At 43.0% G+C, this 18,558-nt stretch overlaps 1 protein-coding gene across 4 annotated transcripts in view; it reads left to right on the top strand.

Moving 5' to 3' along the window:
• Window positions 1-2,118: 2,118 nt before the first annotated feature.
• The window catches only part of LOC140211244 (mitochondrial mRNA pseudouridine synthase RPUSD3-like), a 50,036-nt gene continuing 33,596 nt past the window's right edge, over window positions 2,119-18,558 (top strand). The window contains exons 1-3 of one of the 4 annotated variants that reach the window (XM_072280892.1): window positions 2,119-2,380; window positions 8,483-8,614; window positions 15,001-15,161. In XM_072280892.1, the coding sequence (XP_072136993.1) occupies window positions 8,493-8,614; window positions 15,001-15,161 (283 nt within the window). In that variant the 5' untranslated portion in view covers window positions 2,119-2,380; window positions 8,483-8,492. Of the gene's footprint in view, window positions 2,418-8,482; window positions 8,615-15,000; window positions 15,162-18,558 lie in introns of all 4 variants that reach the window. The other 3 variants (XM_072280888.1, XM_072280889.1, XM_072280890.1) reach the window with 3 other exon arrangements.

The raw sequence follows: 18,558 nt of genomic DNA, 5'->3' as shown, positions 1-18,558 counted from the left end.
GCACCGCCATGGCAAAGTGTTTCAAAAAAAGAAAATATAAAACATACTTCACTCCAGACGACACTAAAGTGTACCCCTGCCTAATAGGGGTCAAAAATAATGACAGTGTTGCTCGCTGCACTGTTTGCAACAGTGACTTTTCTATTGCCCATGGTGGGTTAAGACTGTAAAAGACATGTTGAGGTGAGTTTAACAGGTGTCATTCATTCATTAGCATAGCTAACGTTATTTAAACTAGCTGGCTGGCTGCTAAGGAGCTACTCTATTGATGTCCTACGTGATGAGGCCTCCCTGTAGACTTGCTTAAAGTTGTAATAGAATTAAAAAACGACTCCATGATAATACATAGTCATACTTTATTGATCCCGGGGAAAATTGGTTTTCGTTACAGTTGCACCATAAATAATAAGTAGTAATAGAACCATAAATAGTTAAATAGTAATATGTAAATTATGCCAGTAAATTATGAAATAAATCCAGGACCAGCCTATTGGCTCAGGGTGTCTGACCCTCCAAGGGAGGAGTTGTAAAGTTTGATGGCCACAGGCAGGAATGACTTCCTATGACACTCTGTGTTGCATCTCGGAGGAATGAGTCTCTGGCTGAATGTACTCCTGTGCCCACCCAGTACATTATGTAGAGGATGGGAGACATTGACCAAGATGGCATGCAACTTGGACAGCATCCTCTTTTCAGACACCACCGTGAGAGAGTCCAGTTCCATCCCCACAACATCACTGGCCTTACGAATGAGTTTGTTGATTCTGTTGGTGTTTGCTATCCTCAGCCTGCTGCCCCAGCACACAACAGCAAACATGATCGCACTGGCTACCACAGACTCGTAGAACATCCTCAGCATCATCCGGCAGATGTTAAAGGACCTCAGTCTCCTCAGGAAATAGAGACGGCTCTGACCCTTCTTGTAGACAGCCTCAGTGTTCTTTGACCAGTCCAGTTTATTGCCAATTCGTATCCCCAGGTATTTGTAATCCTCTACCATGTACACACTGACCCCCTGGGTGGAAACAGGGGTCACTGGTACCTTAGCTCTCCTCAGGTCTACCACCAGCTCCTTAGTCTATTTCACATTAAGCTGCAGATAATTCTGCTCACACTATGTGACAAAGTTACTGTATTTTAATGTCACATTTTCTGCATATACCCAGTTTACAGATTACAGATTGGTTTACAGATCAGACAAAATCACTGGACAAAGTATTACATAAGACGATATAATAAGGATACACTTTATGCTTTTATTTCTTTTAGGGACCACAACATATTAGGGAGGCTAATCGCGGGGGAGGCTGCTCAAGTATTTCACAGTTCTTTTCAGCAGAGCCACATCACCCTACAAGGAAAGTTTGCAAAAGAAATAGAAATGCTATTTGCTATTTGCATTGAGATTGCCAACAAAATACTCAACAAGAAATATATATGTGTGTAAATAGTTTCAATATGTGTCAAATAAATTGTTGTGTTCTTTCATAATCAAATGTCCCGTATACATGCGCCCTTGGAGGTCGACGGGGGGCGGGGGTGCTATCTCCCTGAAATGAGTTTTTGCGGGGTGGGATGTCTGGATATCTATGTAAATCTTCAGAAAGCCACAATACTAAACACCACTAGAATAGTCTGAAAGTTCCTAGCAATTGAGAACTGAGCGTGTTTGGCTATGCCCGTTCCACAGGTTTTACCAGTCTGAGCTGAGAAAAAATACACTTCTATAATAATACATAAGTATCAAGAACATGAGATGCAGAATCCTTTAAAGTGAGTCCACAGGTTGTGGGAAAAGTCAATTGTCAGAAACATAAGTTTTTTTCGTTGATAGGTGAATTGCACGTTGCTACTATATACGGACTTACATTGATTTTTAAAACTTCAATTATTAAATAGATTCAGGTACGGTATCCCTTTGCCTTTTATTTGATCCTAATCAATTAGCCATCTCTTCATGCAGTTTCCACGTATGTTTTATTTCCGACACAAGGAAATATTTAAATAAAAGTCATTCTGTAATTGAGCAAATTCAGAAACAGGGCGCCATGAAGCCCATTGTGCTCTGCGATGTGAAGAACAAGGAGATGGTCTGTTGAGTAGAGGAACTCATCTTCGGAACCGGGTTTCCGATCGGAGACCAAGTGCTGCACCGTGCAGAGCCGGGCCCGGGTGGCGAATGCAGCCGTAAGAAGTGTGCCAATCCCGCGGAGAAAGTCAGGAAGCGAGGGGAGAGCCGACGAAAGCAGCAGCCGGTTGCAACGAATCCCGGAAAGTTGGAAGCTGCTGTCAGGGCCGCAGTTTTCATCCCGATGTTTGAGCCCAGCCCTTGAGCAACCTCATAATCCGTCCTCCTGCAGCGTGGCTCCTAATGCTGCAAGTAATGTCCTATTTTCCATATATTTCACAGCTTTTCGGTAAACGCACTTTTTACGGCAGCTTAATATTGTCTAAGTAATTGTTCTGATTATTTTTGTGAACATGGTTTGCTTTAGACTTTACGAAAATTATGTTTGCTGAAAATCTGAAATAAAACAGTCATTGCTGGAAACATTCGGCAGATCGGGCAGCGTGTGTAGAGAGAGAAACTGCGTTACCCTTTCAAGTCTGTGAGCCCCCCTCCGGTACAAAAAGCAATAGTCTGGAAACCCAAGTGTTTTGAGCATCCAGCAGGCCAGGCAACATGTATGGAAGAGAGTAAACAGTCGACCTTTCAGCCCGAAACACTTCTTCGGGACTGGAAAGGGAGGGGAGATGACAGAGTAAGAAGGTGGGGGGAGGAGAGGAAGATGTACAGGGTAGTAGGTGATAGATGAAACTGGGAGAGGGGGATGGGGTGGGGTGAAGTAAGGAGCTGAGGAGTTGATTGGTAAAGAGACCCAGGGCTGGATCTGACTGGGAAGGATAGAAGACCAATGAAGAAAAGGAGGGGGAGGAACACCTGAGGGAGGAGATAGGCAGGTAAAGAGATAAGGTAAGGGAGGGAAACAGGAATAGCCAAAATGTAAAACAGTAAAGATAGCGTGCAGTCAGACTGTCAGGAAGGGCAGTCAGGTGATGGGACTAGGTTGCAGCCAACAGGCTGAGTATCAAAACATGGGGGATGCAGAATCAGAAAGGACAGCAAATATGGTACTCAAGGTGTTGTATCTAAAAGCGTGTAGTATTAGAAATCAGGTGAGTGATCTTGTTGCAATATTACAGATTGTCAGGTATGATGTTGTGTCCATCACTGAATCATGGCTGAAGGATGGTTGTAGTTGGGAGCTGAATGTCCAAGGTTACACGTTATATCGGAGTGATAGGAAGGTAGGCAGAGGGGGTGGTGTGGCTCTACTGGTAAATAATGGCATCAAATCAATAGAAAGATGTGACATAGGATCAGATGATGTTGAATCCTTCAGGGTTGGGTTAAGAATCTGCAAAGGTAAAAGGAAGTTGATGACAGTTAGTGTATATACAGGCTTCCCAACAATGGCTGGGAGGTGGACCACAGGTTACAACAGGAAATAGTAAGGGCGAGTCAAAAGGGCAATGTTATGGTAGTCATGGGAGATTTTAACATGCAGGTCAATTGGGAAAATCAGGTTGGTAATGGATCTCAAGAGAGTGTTTGTTGAATGCCTATGAGATGGCTTTTTAGAGCAGTTTGTTGTTGAGCCGACTAGGGGATCAGCTATACTGGATTGTGTGTTATGTAATGAACTGGAGGCGATTAGGGGGGTTAAGGTAAAAGGAACCAGTGATCACAATATGATTCTGTTCAACTTGAAATTTGATAGGGAGAAAGTAAACTCTGATGTAGCAGTATTTCAGTGGAGTAAGGACAATTACAGTGGTATGAGAGAGAAGTTGGCCAAAGTAAATTGGAAGGAGCTACTGGCAGGGATGTCAGCAGAGCAGCAATGGCATGCATTTCTCAGAAAAATGATGAAGGTGCTGGACATGTGTATTCCAAAAATGAAGAAATACTGAAATGGTAAAATAGTACAGCCATGGCTGACAAGGGAAGTCAAACCTATCGTAAAAACAAAAGAAAGGGCATGCAACAAAGCAAACATTAGTGGGAAGATAGAGGACTGGGAAGTTTTTAAAAACCTACAGAGAGCAACTAAAAATATCATTAGAAGGGAAAAGATGAAATATGAAAGCAAGCTAGCAAATAATATCAAAGTGGATAGGAAAAGTTTTTTCAAGTATGTTAAAAATAAAAAAGAAATGAGAGTGGATATAGGACCACTAGAAAATGAGGCAGGAGAAATAATAATGGGGGACAAGGAGATGGCTGATGAACTAGATGAGTATTTTGCATCAGTTTTCACCGTGAAGGTATGCCTGATGTTGTGGTGTGTGAGGGAAGAGGAGTAGGTCTAGTTACTGTCATGAGAGAAGGTAATCAAAAAGCTGAAAGACTTAAATGTATATAAGTCACCCGGACCAGATGAACTGCATCCTAGGGTCCTGAAAGATGTAGCTTTAGAGATTGTAGTGGCATTAGAAATGATCTTTCAGAAATCATTGGACTCTGGTATGGTGCCAGAGGACTGGAAAATTGCAAATGTCACTCCACTCATTAAGAAAGGAGGAAGGCAGCAGAATGGAAATTATAGACCGTTAGCCTGATCTCAGTGGTTGGGAAGATATTAGAGTCAATTGTCAAGGATGAGGTGCTGGAGTACTTGGTGACACAGGACAAGATAGTACAAAGTCAGCATGGTTTCCTTCAGGGAAAATCCTGCCTGATGGAATTCTTTGAGGAGATTACAAGTAGGATAGATAAAGGCGATAATGTATATTTGGACTTTCAGAAGGCCTTTGACATGTGCCACACATGAGGCTGCTTAGCAAGTTAAGAGCCCATGGTACTACAGGAAAGTTACTAACATGTTTAGAGCATTGGCTGGTTGGTAGGAGGCAGCGAGTGGGAATAAAAGGACCCTCATTGGGTTGGCTGCCAGTGACTAGTGGTGTTCTGCAGGGGTCGATGTTGGGACCACTTTTTTCTATGCTGTATATAAATGATTTAGATGATGGAATAGATGCTTTGTGGCCAAGTTTGCCGATGATATGAAGATAGGTGGATGGGCAGGTAGTGTTGAGGAAACAGGTAGGATGCAGAAGGACTTGGACAGATTAGGAGAATGGGCAAGAAAGTGGCAAATGAAATACAATGTTGGAAAATGCGTGGTCATGCACTTTGGTAGTAGAACTAAATGTGCGGACTGTTTTCTAAATGAGGAGAAAATCCAAAAATCTGAGATGCAGAGGGACTTGGGAGTCCTTGTGCAGAAGATCCTGAAGCCTAACTTGCAGGTTGAGTCAGTGGTGAGGGGGGCAAATGCCATGTTAGCATTCATTTCAAGGGGACTAGAATACAAGAGCAGGGATGTGATGCTGAGACTCTGTAAGGCACTGGTGAGGCCTCACCTTGAGTATTGTGAAGTTTTGGGCTCCTTATTGTAGAAAAGATGTGCTGACATTGGAGGGGGTCCAGAGGAGCTTAACAAGGATGATTCCAGGAATGAAAGGGTTATTATATGAGGAACGTTTGATGGCTCTGGGTCTGTACTCGCTGGAATTCAGAAGGATGAGGGAGGATCTCATAGAAATCTTTTAAATGTTGAAAGGTCTAGACAGAGTAGATGTGGAAAGGATGTTTCTCATGGTGGGAGAGTCTAGGACAAGAGGGCACAGCCTCAGGATAGAGGGACAGCCTCGGGACAGAGTGGCACCCTTTCAAACAGAGATGCGGAGAAATTTCTTCAGCCAAAGGGTGGTGAATTTGTGGAATTTGTTGCCACATGCAGCTGTGGAGGCCAGGTTGTTGGGTGTATTTAAGGCAGAGATTGACAGGTTCTTGATTGGACATGGTATCAAGGGTTACAGGTAGAAGGCCAGGAACTGGGGTTGAGGAGGAGAGGGAAAAAAGGATCAGCCATGATTGAATGGCGGAGCAGACTTGAAGGGCCAGATGGCCTAATTCTGCTCCTATGTCTTATGCTCTATACAGGAGACCACACCAGGTGAACTTCTTACAATAGATGACCCCAACAGATTTGCAGTTGAAGTGTCGTCTCACCTGGAAGGTCTGGGTGGGGCCCTGAATGGTAGTCAGGGAGGAACTGTAGGGGGCAGGTGTGGAGCTTGTTCTGCCTGCAAGGATAAGTGCCAGGAGGCAGATCAGTGGGGAGGGACGAGTGAACAAGGGAGTTGCGTAGGGAGCGATCCCTGTGGAAAGTTGTGGCGGGGGGATGGGGAGGGAAGATGTGCTTGGTGGTGGGATCCTGTTGGAGAAGGTGTAATTTATGGAGAATTATGTGTTGTTGGGGTGGGTCATCTACTGTATCCAGTGCTTTCGTTGTGGCCTCGTGTATATCGGTGAGACCTGACGTAGATTGGGAGACCGCTTTGCCGAGCACCTACACCCCGCCCACCAAAAAAAAGTGGAATCTCCCTGTGGCCACCCATTTCAATTCTACTTCCCATTCTGACATGTCAGTCCATGGCTTCCTCTACTGCCTCAATGAGGCCACTCTCAGGCTGGAGGAGCAACACCTCATATTCTGCCTGGGTAGCCTCCAACCAGATGGCATTAACTTCGATTTTTCCAACTTCTGGTAATTATTTTCCCCTCCCACTTCGTCCTTCTTCATTCTCCCATTCTGGCCTCTTGCCCCTTCTCCTCACCTGCCTATCACGTCATCATAGTGCCCCTCCTCCTTCCCTACCCCTACCTCCCATAATCCTAACGGGTTCCTTCTTCTCCAGCCCTTTGCTTTTCCAGATACCAGCTCCCAATGTCTTACCTCATCCCCACCCCCACTCTCCTGGCTTCACCCATCACCACCTAGCTTGTCCTCCTCTCCCTCCCCCACCTTCGTCTGCTCCCTTACTTTCCAGTCCCGATGATGGGTCTCAAAACGTCAACTGTTCATTAACTTTCACAGGTGCTGCCTGACTTGCTGAGTCCTCCAGCATTCTGTGTATGTTGCTCTGGATTTCCAGCATCTGCAAGATCTCTTGTGTTTACCCATTAGGTAGATCTGTTTCATAATGAAGGAAGGTGGGGCAGTCAAGGATGTCAGTCAAATTTACTAAACATTATTTGCATATTATCACAACTTACTTGCTGCTCTGGTGTCTGCATTATTGCAAAGACTAATAAAAGTTAGAGATAAAATACTTTGGACACTAATTATAACTGGGAGTCATTTTGATTGCATTTATTAGCATTTACTAACTGTGTATTCCTGTATTGTTTCAGTCTTTACACATTGCCAACCCGTTTATATTAGAAGGTTTGCATGTGTTGAATGCAACCAGCAATCTATGATATTGAAAGGAGTTTTTAAATGATGTTTAAATGGCTCTCCCATACATTTGAGCTGGTGCCATACATTTTGAAGTTTAGTTCACCTTTTGTAGAAATAAGTAGTATGTACAGACAGTGATGATTTTAGTGATACTGGTCGAAGGATAAAGTTGGATCCAATGATAACCTCTGAGGTACACTTTGCCCAGTTCAAACTATGCCCAATAACCTTATTCATTTGTTTCCTCTCATGTAAAGCATCCACACCGACCATCCTTAAAGCACAAATTAGCTTTTCTTGTAATAAAAACTTAAAAGACTAATCCTGAAAAATCAGAATGTAAATTGTATGTTCCATATCCAGTTATTTACAAGAAAACTTTTTATGTGGACTCCTCTTGATTTACTCTTGTTTTTATCTGCACTGGTTCAATACTCAGTTTTATAGCTGGGTGAGTTTTCCTTACAAGCACATGTATCTGTGTATCCTTCTATCTTCAATAGAATTGTAAACTTCATCACAGTGGATCCTGTATTAAATCTGTACATTTAAGGACTAAAATTGGAGCGGCTGCTATTTCTTGTTAGACTTGCATTCAAATACAGTAGTACATACCTCCATCATCTGGAGAAACTTGTTTTCTGCATCCATTGTTATTCTATGCATCAAGGGCATAACACAGACACAGTTAAACATGTTTCTAATTAAAAGATTGCATTCGAATCACTGCCAAGAAATTGCTGATGAGATTAATGTAGTTTGGTCCGTTGATAGATATTGACAAGTGAGAAACAAGGATTCCTTTAACTGGGCATAATCAGCATTTCTTGCAATCTTATAGTTGAATTGTGATAAAAATACTCTCAGAGTTCATGGTGTCATCAGTTCATTTTTGTTTCTGAAACACAATTACATCTTGTATGAGAAGAGAATGTAATTGTTATGAATAATTTATTTTTTTTATAATGCAACAGGCAGAATAAAGTTGGAGGCCACTTGTCCATACAGACTCTTTACTAAAGCTATTAAGTCAGTTATTATCAGCTATTTAAGCAGAGACAAAGGGCATAAGTTTAACTGATTTCTGTGAATTCCAACAGAATACAGTACTTTGGAGTGTTTGTCTCCTCTCAACTTTGACCATCACTGGTGTTTCTATTTTAATTCAGGATAAACTGCATGTGGAAACAGATCTCTGTAGGAAGTATGACGCTGACCACTGCCATGCAGAGACGGTTCTTTTTCAGTGTTCGAAGACTTGTAGCCAACTCAGCATCATGTCTCCCTGGTACTGTGTGCAGGTGAGTTTTTTTCTGAGTACTTTTGTACACTGAGGCGTGTTTCAGTGCATAGCCGTGTTGGCACATGGAATGAGCAGAGTTTCAGCTGTACCTTAAGATAAGAGCTTCTTCCCCTCTGCCATTAGATTTCTGAACACAACATTAACCCATGAGCACTACCTTGCTATTCCTTTTTTGCACTTTTTTATTGTAACTCAGTAATTTTTTTGCCTGATACGACACGGTTGCCACAAAACAACAGATTTCATGATGTATGTCACCGATAATCAATCTGTTTCTGAAAACCTGCTGTGTTTTCAATAGAAGCCTTAGATTTTCTATTTATTGGTGGGATTTGGGCACTGAAGTGGGCACGTGGCCAAGTGGTTAAGGCATTGGACTAGCAACCTGAAGGTTGGGAGTTTGAGCCCCAGCCAAGGCAGCGTGTTGTGTCCTTGAGCAAGGCACTTAATCACACATTGCTCTGCCATGACACTGGTGCCAAGCTGTATGGGTCCTAATGCCCTTCTCTTGGACAACATCAGTGTCGCGGAGAGGGGAGACTTGATGCATGGACAACTCCTGGTCTTTCATACAACCTTGCCCAGGCCTTTCCGGGCACAGATCCATGGATGCCTTGGGCACTGAAATAATGTGACCAATTATGTTGGCCATTTCTAATTGTCCGAAGTTCGTGGCTTTCTAGGACGTTTTAGAGTCTCCTGTAGCTATAGCAGTGTAGTGGTTAGCGCGGCACTATTACAGCTCGAGGCTTTGGAGTTCGGAGTTCAATGCCAGTGTCCTCAGTGAGGAGTTAGTATGTTCTTCCCGTGACCGTGTAGATTTTCTCCTGTTGCTCCAGCTTCCTGCAGGATTCACCGACGTCCAAACCTGGCGCCCACAGACCCATTGCTTAATGATATTGGTACATGGCATAAAAAAGGGTGGGAACCCCTGCGACTCTGTCATTCGTTGCATACCCTTAGTGGTCCTCCCAAAGTGCATCACCTCATGTTTATCAGGATTAAATATCACCTGCCATTTCACTCCCCTTTTTACCACCTGATAAAAATTCTTCCTGTAGCTTGAGCCTATCTTCCTCAGTATCACAACAGCAACTCAGAGTTAAAAAGTTAAAAGTAAATTTATTATCAAAGTACAGATACAGTATGTCACCATTACAACCCTGAGGTTCATTTTCTTGCAGGCAATCCCAGTAAGTACAAGAAACACAATAGAATCAGTGGAAGACCACACCCAACAGGGCAGACAGACAACCAATGTGTAAAAAAAACAATCTATGCATAAACAAAAAGAGAGGAAACAAACAAACAAATAAATAAATACTGAGAACGTCAGATGAAGAGCTCTTGAAAATGAGTCCAGTTCAGTGATGGGTGAGTGAGGTAATCAGGAGCCTAATAGTTCAGGGGTAATAACTGTTCCTGAACCTGGTGGTGCGGGTCCTGAGGCTCCTGTACCTCCTTCCTGATGTTTGAGGGGTAATAACTGTTCCTGAACCTGGTGGTGCGGGTCCTGAGGCTCCTGTACCTCCTTCCTGATGTTTGAGGGGTAATAACTGTTCCTGAACCTGGTGGTGCGGGTCCTGAGGCTCCTGTACCTCCTTCCTGATGGTTGAGGGGTAATAACTGTTCCTGAACCTGGTGGTGTGAGTCCTGAGGCTCCTGTACCTCCTTCCTGATGGTTGAGGGGTAATAACTGTTCCTGAACCTGGTGGTGTGAGTCCTGAGGCTCCTGTACCTCCTTCCTGATGTTTGAGGGGTAATAACTGTTCCTGAACCTGGTGGTGCGGGTCCTGAGGCTCCTGTACCTCCTTCCTGATAGAGGGAGCATGACCTGGATGGAGGGGTCCCTGATGATGGATGCTGCTTTCCTGCAGCAACACTCCAAGTAGCTGTGCTCAGTGGAGGGGGAGCTTTACCCGTGATGGACTGGTTTTTGTGCCATCTTCAGACTTGCCTTACCCTTCCTCCCTCGTATTCCATCCCTGTGGCTGCACATTCATCTGATCTATCCTCTATGCTATTCTCATGAGCTATATTATACTCCTTTGAGACCCTGCTCTTTAATCTGTGACCTGGCTCCCTAGCTTCAGTTTACAGGACTTCATCCCTGTTTCTACCCATGTCAAAGTCAGTGAGTCATTCAGCACTGAAATAGGTCCTTCCTTTGTACCAGTGTGGACCATGACCTTTGGCTATTTATCCTCCCGTTTTAGATTGTCCTGCAGTAACTCAGAGACAATCTTGCTCTCCTTGACACCATTGAGCTTAAAGAAACATCTAGCTTCTCCTCTTGCATTGGATTTCCCTGTCCCTATTGCACACTTGACCTTTTTGTCCTCTCCTCCTATACAGCAGAGCCATTTGCATTATTACAGTGTTGGCTGCTACTCTCACTTGAAAGGGCCATAAGGTCATACAACATAGGAGCAGAATTAGGCCATTCAGCTCATCATGGCTGATTTATTATCCCTCTCAATCCCATTCTCCTGCTTTTTTCCTATAACCTTTGACATGCTTTCTAATCGAGAACCTATTAACCTTTCTTTTAAATATAACCAGTGAATTCAACAGATATATGACTATCTGGCGGAAGGAATTCCTTCTCATCTCTACTCAGGGGCATGCTTGTATTCTGATGTTGTGCCCGCTGGTTTGAAACTTCCCTACTATAGACACATCCTCTCCTCGTTCTCTCTCTATCGGCCTTTCAGTATTCAGTAGGTTCCAATGAGATCACCCTTCATTCTTCTAAACTTTAGCAAGTACAGGGCCAACACCCCTCCACTTTCCCAGCTGTACTCAACGCAGTGTATCTGTCTGAAAGGGGAATGACCTGTTGTACTACCCAGCCATGCAAACTGCTCTTCCTGGTGGTTACTCATTAACTCTTCTACTTGTGCAGGCATTAATTATGGAGTGACCAGCTTACTAAACATGCTGTTACACAATGTCCTTAGTATCATGGATGTACCACAAGGAAACCACCTCTGCAACTGTAACTGTGCACTATAGTCAGTCCAGACCTGTAGCTGGACGCACTTCCTGCACACTTGGTCACCTGGAATACTGCCAAGTTTAAAGCTCAAAATTTCAAAGTTAAAGTAAATTTATTATCAGATATATATATATATATGTCACTGTATACAACTCTGAGATTTGCTTTCCTGCAGGCATTCACCTTTCATGCATTGTTCTTAAATTCCATAATACTCATGATTAAAGAGGGTAACTAACAATGCTGTTTGGGGCTTTATCTCACTATGAGCATAACATACTATATTCTGAAGTCCTTAAGTTTACTTAGAAAATTAAAGCAGTTAAAAAGAAGGTAAAAATAGTCAGTTTCTACCACCCACCTCCTCCCCAAAGTCCCCTCACTCACCAGCCCACTAACTCCAAAAGTAGTCATTATGATATTTTATTTTATTTAGACATGCGGCACAGTGTAGGTCCTTCTGGCTGTCTGAGTTGCACAGCCCAGCAATGCCCGACAGCACCCGGAGAAAACCCATGATTCCAGTGAAGACGTACAGAAGATGTCAGGATTGAACTCTGAATTCTGATGTCTCGAGCTGTAGTAGCATCATGCTGATTGCTGTACTACTGTGGTGGTGGTACTTTTTAAAGAAAGTACACTGAGTTTTTTCTGCCAGGCCTCTTACACTATTGAACAACAATAGACCAGTCATTTGAAGTTGACTACATAAGCGGGTCCCTATTAAGATATTTGTTTTACTTGAAACTGCAAGCCCCAGCTCAAACTTTCTTGTCTTCCAGAACTTCATAGAAAAAGTTACTAGATTTGATGGCCAAAATGTAGGACATTCTTAAAGTGCAAAAAAAAGATTGTGACTGAGCTCTTTACATTCATATAGACAACTGTTTAAATTGTAACTGAATCCTCATTATAAAAGGCCATAAGACATGGGAGCAGAATTAGGCCATTCAGCCCATCGAGTCTACTCTGCCATTTGATCATGGCTAATTTATTTTCTGATTCTCCTGCCTTCTCCCTGTAACCTTTGATGCCCTGACAAACCAAGAACTATCAACTTACACTGTAGATATGTACAATAACTTAGCCTCCACAGAACATCTGTGGCAGTGAATTCCACCAATTCAACACCCTCTGTCTAAAGAAGTTTCTCTGTTCTAAAAGGACAGCTTGTATTCTGAGGCTGTGTGCTCCAGTCCCAGACTCTCCCACTATTGGAAACATCTGCTGCACATCCAGCAAAGTGATAAAGGTGTGGTGCTGTGTGGCCAGTTGTGATTTTAATTGAGCTCAAACAGAGCTCAGTTTAATGATAGGGACATTATTCATTCAGTATATGATGATTGTAAGTCACTATTGTTAATGATGCTGGAAAAAGTTCCCACTTGCTTCAGAAAGGCAACAATTATACCAGTGCCTAAGGAGAATAATGTGAGCTGCCTTAATGACTATCGCCCGGTAGCACTCACATCAACAGTGATGAAATGCTTTGAGAGGTTGGTCATGACTAGACTGAACTCCTGCCTCAGCAAGGACCTGGACCCATTGCAGTTTGTCTATCGCCACAATAGGCCAACAGCAGACACAATCTCGATGGCTCTTCACACGGCTTTAGACCACCTGGACAACACAAACACCTACGTCAGGATGCTGTTCATCGACTATAGTTCAGCATTTAATACCATCATTCCCACAATGCTGATTGAGAAGTTGCAGAACCTGGGCCTCTGCACCTCCCTCTGCAATTGGATCCTCGACTTCCTAACCGAAAGACCACAGTCTGTGCGGATTGGTGATAACATATCCTCCTCGCTGACATTCAACACTGGAGCACCTCAGGGGTGTGTGCTTAGCCCACTGCTCTACTCTCTGTATACACATGACTGTGTGGCCAGGCATAGCCCAAATACCATCTATATATTTGCTGATGATACAACCATTGTTGGTAGAATCTCAGATGGAGACAAGAGGGCGTACAGGAATGAGATATGCCAACTAGTGGAGTGGTGCCACAGCAACAACCTGGCACTCAACGTCAGTAAGACGAAAGAGCTGATTGTGGACTTCAGGAAGGGTAAGATGAAGGAACACATACCAATCCTCATAGAGGGATCAGAAGTGGAGAGAGTGAGCAGCTTCAAGTTCCTGGGTGTCAAGATCTCTGAGGATCAAACCTGGTCCCAACAAATCGATGTAGTTATAAACAAAACAAGACAGCAGCTATACTTCATTAGGAATTAGGAAGAGATTTGGTATGTCATCAAATACACTCAAAAACTTCTATAGATATACCGTGGAGAGCATTCTGACAGGCTGCATCACTGTCTGGTATGGAGGGGCTACTGTACAGGACTGAAAGAAGCTGCAGAGGGTTGTAAATCTAGTCAGCTCCATCTTGGACACTAGCCTACAAAGTACCCAGGACATCTTCAGGGAGTGGTGTCTCAGAAAGGCAGCGTCCATTATTAAAGACCTCCAGCACCCAGGGCATGCCCTTTTCTCACTGTTACCATCAGGATGGAGATACAGAAGCCTGAAGGCACACACTCAGCAATTCAGGAACAGCTTCTTCCCCTCTGCCATCAGATTCCTAAATGGACACTGAATCCTTGGACACTACCTCACTTTTTTTAATATACAGTATTTCTGTTATTTGCATGTTTTTTAAAATCTATTCAGTATAAATATACTGTATTTGATTTACATTATTATTATTATTATCTTTATTTTATTTCTTTTTCTCTGATAGATTATGTATTGCATTGAACTACTGCTGCTAAATTAACTAATTTCACATCACATGCCAGTGATAATAAACCTGATTCTGATTCTGATCAGGGTCAGAATTAGGTTTAGTATCACTGGCATATGTTGTGAAATATATTAATTTTGTGGCAGCAGAACAATGCAATACATGATAAGTATAGGGAAAAAACTGAATTACAGTAAGTATATATATGATTTTAAATTGTTACATTAACATAAGTAGTGCAAAAACAGAAAAAATGTATTGAGGTAGTGTTCATGGATTGAATGTCAATTTAGGAATTCGCAGAGGGGAGGAAGCTGTACTTGAATCACTGAGTGGGCTTCTGTACCTCCTTCCTGATAGTAACATCATCATGTAAAATCAGGGTTTCTGGGCTGATGGATCAGGAAGTACCATGAAGCTTGCAAGAGAGTGGATTACACCATTCTTCTGCCAACAATAATATATTTAGGACATTTTTGATGACTATAATGGTATTGTGAGTGGAAGGAGTGAAGGTATTGTAATTGACATTGCAATGCTATGTGTTGTTCTGGACTGAGAATTCAGAGAAAGCAATGATATTGAGGCTAGTTTTCTTTTTCTCTTCATTGTCAGCTCTCCATCTATGTTTCAGGTCTGATAAAAAATCCAAGCTACAGAAACACCCGCAGAAGCAGCTTGTGGAAAGAGGAAGTGCTGTCAGTATCCTCCAGGATCCTGGTATCCCAGTGCTGGGAAAGATGACCAGGCAAGAGCTTGTCGAACTGATAGCAACCAGTGTGGTATACCAAGAAAGTGAGTGTTCACTTCAGTCAGATCAGCTCTGTGATAAGAGGTTTAAGTGGCAAATACATAAGGGTTTTGAGATGGGGATTACATCTAGAATGACGTATACCCCGTGTTAAGCACAGATTTGTTCTCTACATGTTTATGTACCAAACTGGTCAGTATCCCATTTTGAATTTTTCAAGTACAAGTTTCAAGTTTATTGAAATTCAACCATACCCATGTACACTGCCAAAGGAGACAACATTCATCCGGGCCAAGGTGCACAACACAGTACATATAACACACACATAACACAAAGTATATTACCACAAATAATAAGGTGCATAATTACAAAGTAAATGGTATAATGCTGCTGGCACTTCATACGTGATGAAACCTATGTGGTGGCATGGAGTTGGGCAGTCTTACCGCCTGGGGTCCTAGTAGTCCTTGTCCTAATGCTACAGTACCTCCTGTCTGATGGTAGGGGGTCAGAGAGATTGCTGGATGGATGGGAGGGATCATTGACAATGTGAAAGGCCCTGCCTACACAGTGCTCCTGATAAATATCTCCAGTGGGTGCAAGAGATGGTCCTGTCAGCAGTTCTCACAGTCCTTTGTAGGGACTTGAGGCAAGATGCCTTGCAAATATGAACATATATATAGATAGGGTGCCAAAAACTTTTGCACAGTACTGTAGTAAAAAACAAATTTCATGACATATGTGAGTGATGATAAACCTGATTCTGATAGGGGTGTCTCTATTGTGGACAGGGAGAGAGGAATCATGGTTGGAAAAGTGGAAGGGAGAGGGGAGAGAGCAGGAAGCACCGAGAGACATTCTGTAATGATCAGTTAAGCAATTGTTTGGAATCAAATGACCTTACCTGGTGTCTGAGGACTGTGTGTCTGCACCTGTGCCACTCCTTGTCCCAGCACTCCTCCTCTGCCACCTGTCCTGTGGCACTCCACCCTCTCCCTTCCCAACATCCTTTTACAAACTTGCTCTCCGCTCCACGTTGACAAATACAGTGCTGTGCAAAAGCCTTAGGCACCCTAGCTGTATACAGTATATGTGCCTAAGACTTTTGCAAAGTACTATATCTATAAACATGGAGACAAAGAAGAAACAATCATTGTCTCTATAGGTACAGTAAACAGTTTCCAAATCACTTGTGTCAAGTGACTCCCTGCCACACACTGCTGTAATAAAGAGCAAGCTTTGATCGCACAGCTGTGTATTTTGTTTTCAAAACCAATCACTGCTACTAAGTATCAATACATTCAGTGAAAGGCTCTTTTTAGCTAATGTCATTTCTTTTTATGTATTTAAATATCTTAATAGAGTCATTGTGTACGGTAGCACAGAAACATGCCCTTCTGCCTATCTATTCTGTGCAGAACCATTAATCTGCCTCTTCCCATGGACCTGCAGCCGAACCATAGCCCTCCATAGGCCTCCCAACCACGTACCGATCGAAATTTCTCTCAAATGTTGAAGTCGAACCCATATCCACCTCTTCTGCTGGCAGCTCACTATGCACTCTTACCACCCACTGAATGAAGAAGCTGCCCCTCATGTTCCCTTTAAACATTTTACCTTTCAGCCTTAACCCATAACCTCTAGATCTAGTCTCACTCAACCTCAGTGGAAATGGACTGCTTGCATTTAAACCATAAGCTGTAGGTGCAGAATTAAGCCATTTGGCCCATCGAGTCTGCTCCGCCATTCCATCTTTGCCGATTTATTATCAACCCCTCTCAACCCCATTCTCTTGCCTTCTTCCCATAACCTTTGATGCCTTGACTAATCAAGAAGCTATCAAGCTCTACTTTAAGTATACCCAATGGCTTGGCCTGCACAGCAATCTGTGGCAATAAATTGCACAGATTCACTACCCTCTGGCTAAAGAAATTCTTCTCATCGCTTTTCTAAATGGATGTCACTCTATTCTAGGGCTGTGCCTTCTGGTCCAAGACTCCCCCCACCATAGGAAACATCCTCCCCACATCCACTGTATTCAGACCTTTAAATATCCAATGGTTTTCAATGAGATCCCCCGACCTTCTTCTAAACTCCAGCATGTACAGGCCCAGAGCTTCTAATTCATTAACTCTTTCTTTCCCGGAATCATTCTTGTGAACCTCCTCTGGAACCTTTCCAATGCTAGCGCATGGTTTCTTCGATGAGGAGCCCAAAACTGTTCATATACTCCAAGCGCAGACTGACCAGTGCTTTATAAAGCCTCAGCATTATATCCTTGCTCTTATATCCTAGTCCTCTTGAAAAGATATGCTAACATTGCATTTGCCTTTTTTTTTACCACCAACTCAACCTGCAAGTTAACCTCAGGGAATCCTGCTTAAGGATTCCCAAGTCTCTTTGCACCTCCGAATTTTGAATTTTCTCACTGTTTAGAAAATAATCTATGCCTTTATTCCTTCTACAGATGTCCATGACCTTATACTTCCCTACACTATACTCCATCTGCCACGTCTTTGCCCGTTCTCTCAATAGGTCTAAGTCCTTCTGCAAACTCCCTATTTCCTCAACACTACTTACTCCTCCACCTATCTTTGTATCGTCTGCAATCTTGCCCACAAAGCTAATAATTCCATCATCCAGATCAGTGACGTATAACATGAAAAGAAACAGCATGAACACTGACCACTGCAGGGCACCACTGGTCACCGGCAGCCAACCAGAAAAGACTCCCGTTTATTCTCAGTGTTTGCCTCCTGCCAGTCACTAGTCAGGCAAGAATCCCCCCTAAGGAAACATACTGACTTTGGCCTATTTTATCATGTCCCTCCAAGTACCCCGAAACCTCATCCTTTAAAATGAATTTCAACATCTTCCCAACCACTGAAGACAGGCTGTCATAGCATGATCACTTGTTCCTAAAGGTTCCTTTACCATAAGCTCCCAAATAAAATCTGGTTCATTATACAACACCAATCCCTAATTTCCTTTCCCCTAGTGGACTCAACCACAAGCTGTTCAAAAGAGCCATCTTGTAGGCGTTCTACAAATTCCCACTCTTGGGATCCAGCGCCAACCTGATTTTCCCAATCTACCTACATTTTGGAATCCCCCATTACTATCATAACATTGCCCTTTTTATGTGCCTTTTTCGTCTCCTATGTGTAATTTGTATCCCACACCCTGGCTCCTATTTGGGCCTGTGTATAATTCCCATCAGGGTCCTTTTACCCTTGCTGTTTCTTAACTCTATTCACAAGGATTCTTCATCTTCCAATCTTACTGTCTGTCACCTCTTTTTAAGGATTTGATTTCATTTTTATCAACAGAGCCACCCTACCTCTTCCCCTACCTGCCTGTCCTTTCAATACAAGATGTGTCCTTGGATGTTAACTATGATCTTCTTTCAGCCATGACTCAGTAGGGCCCTCACTGTCGTAC

The sequence above is a fragment of the Mobula birostris genome, chromosome 16, assembly GCF_030028105.1.
Source record: "Mobula birostris isolate sMobBir1 chromosome 16, sMobBir1.hap1, whole genome shotgun sequence".
Taxonomy (NCBI): domain Eukaryota; kingdom Metazoa; phylum Chordata; class Chondrichthyes; order Myliobatiformes; family Myliobatidae; genus Mobula; species Mobula birostris.
The sequence above is the reverse complement of the archived record's forward strand: the minus strand, read 5'-3'. Positions and strand labels throughout refer to the sequence as shown.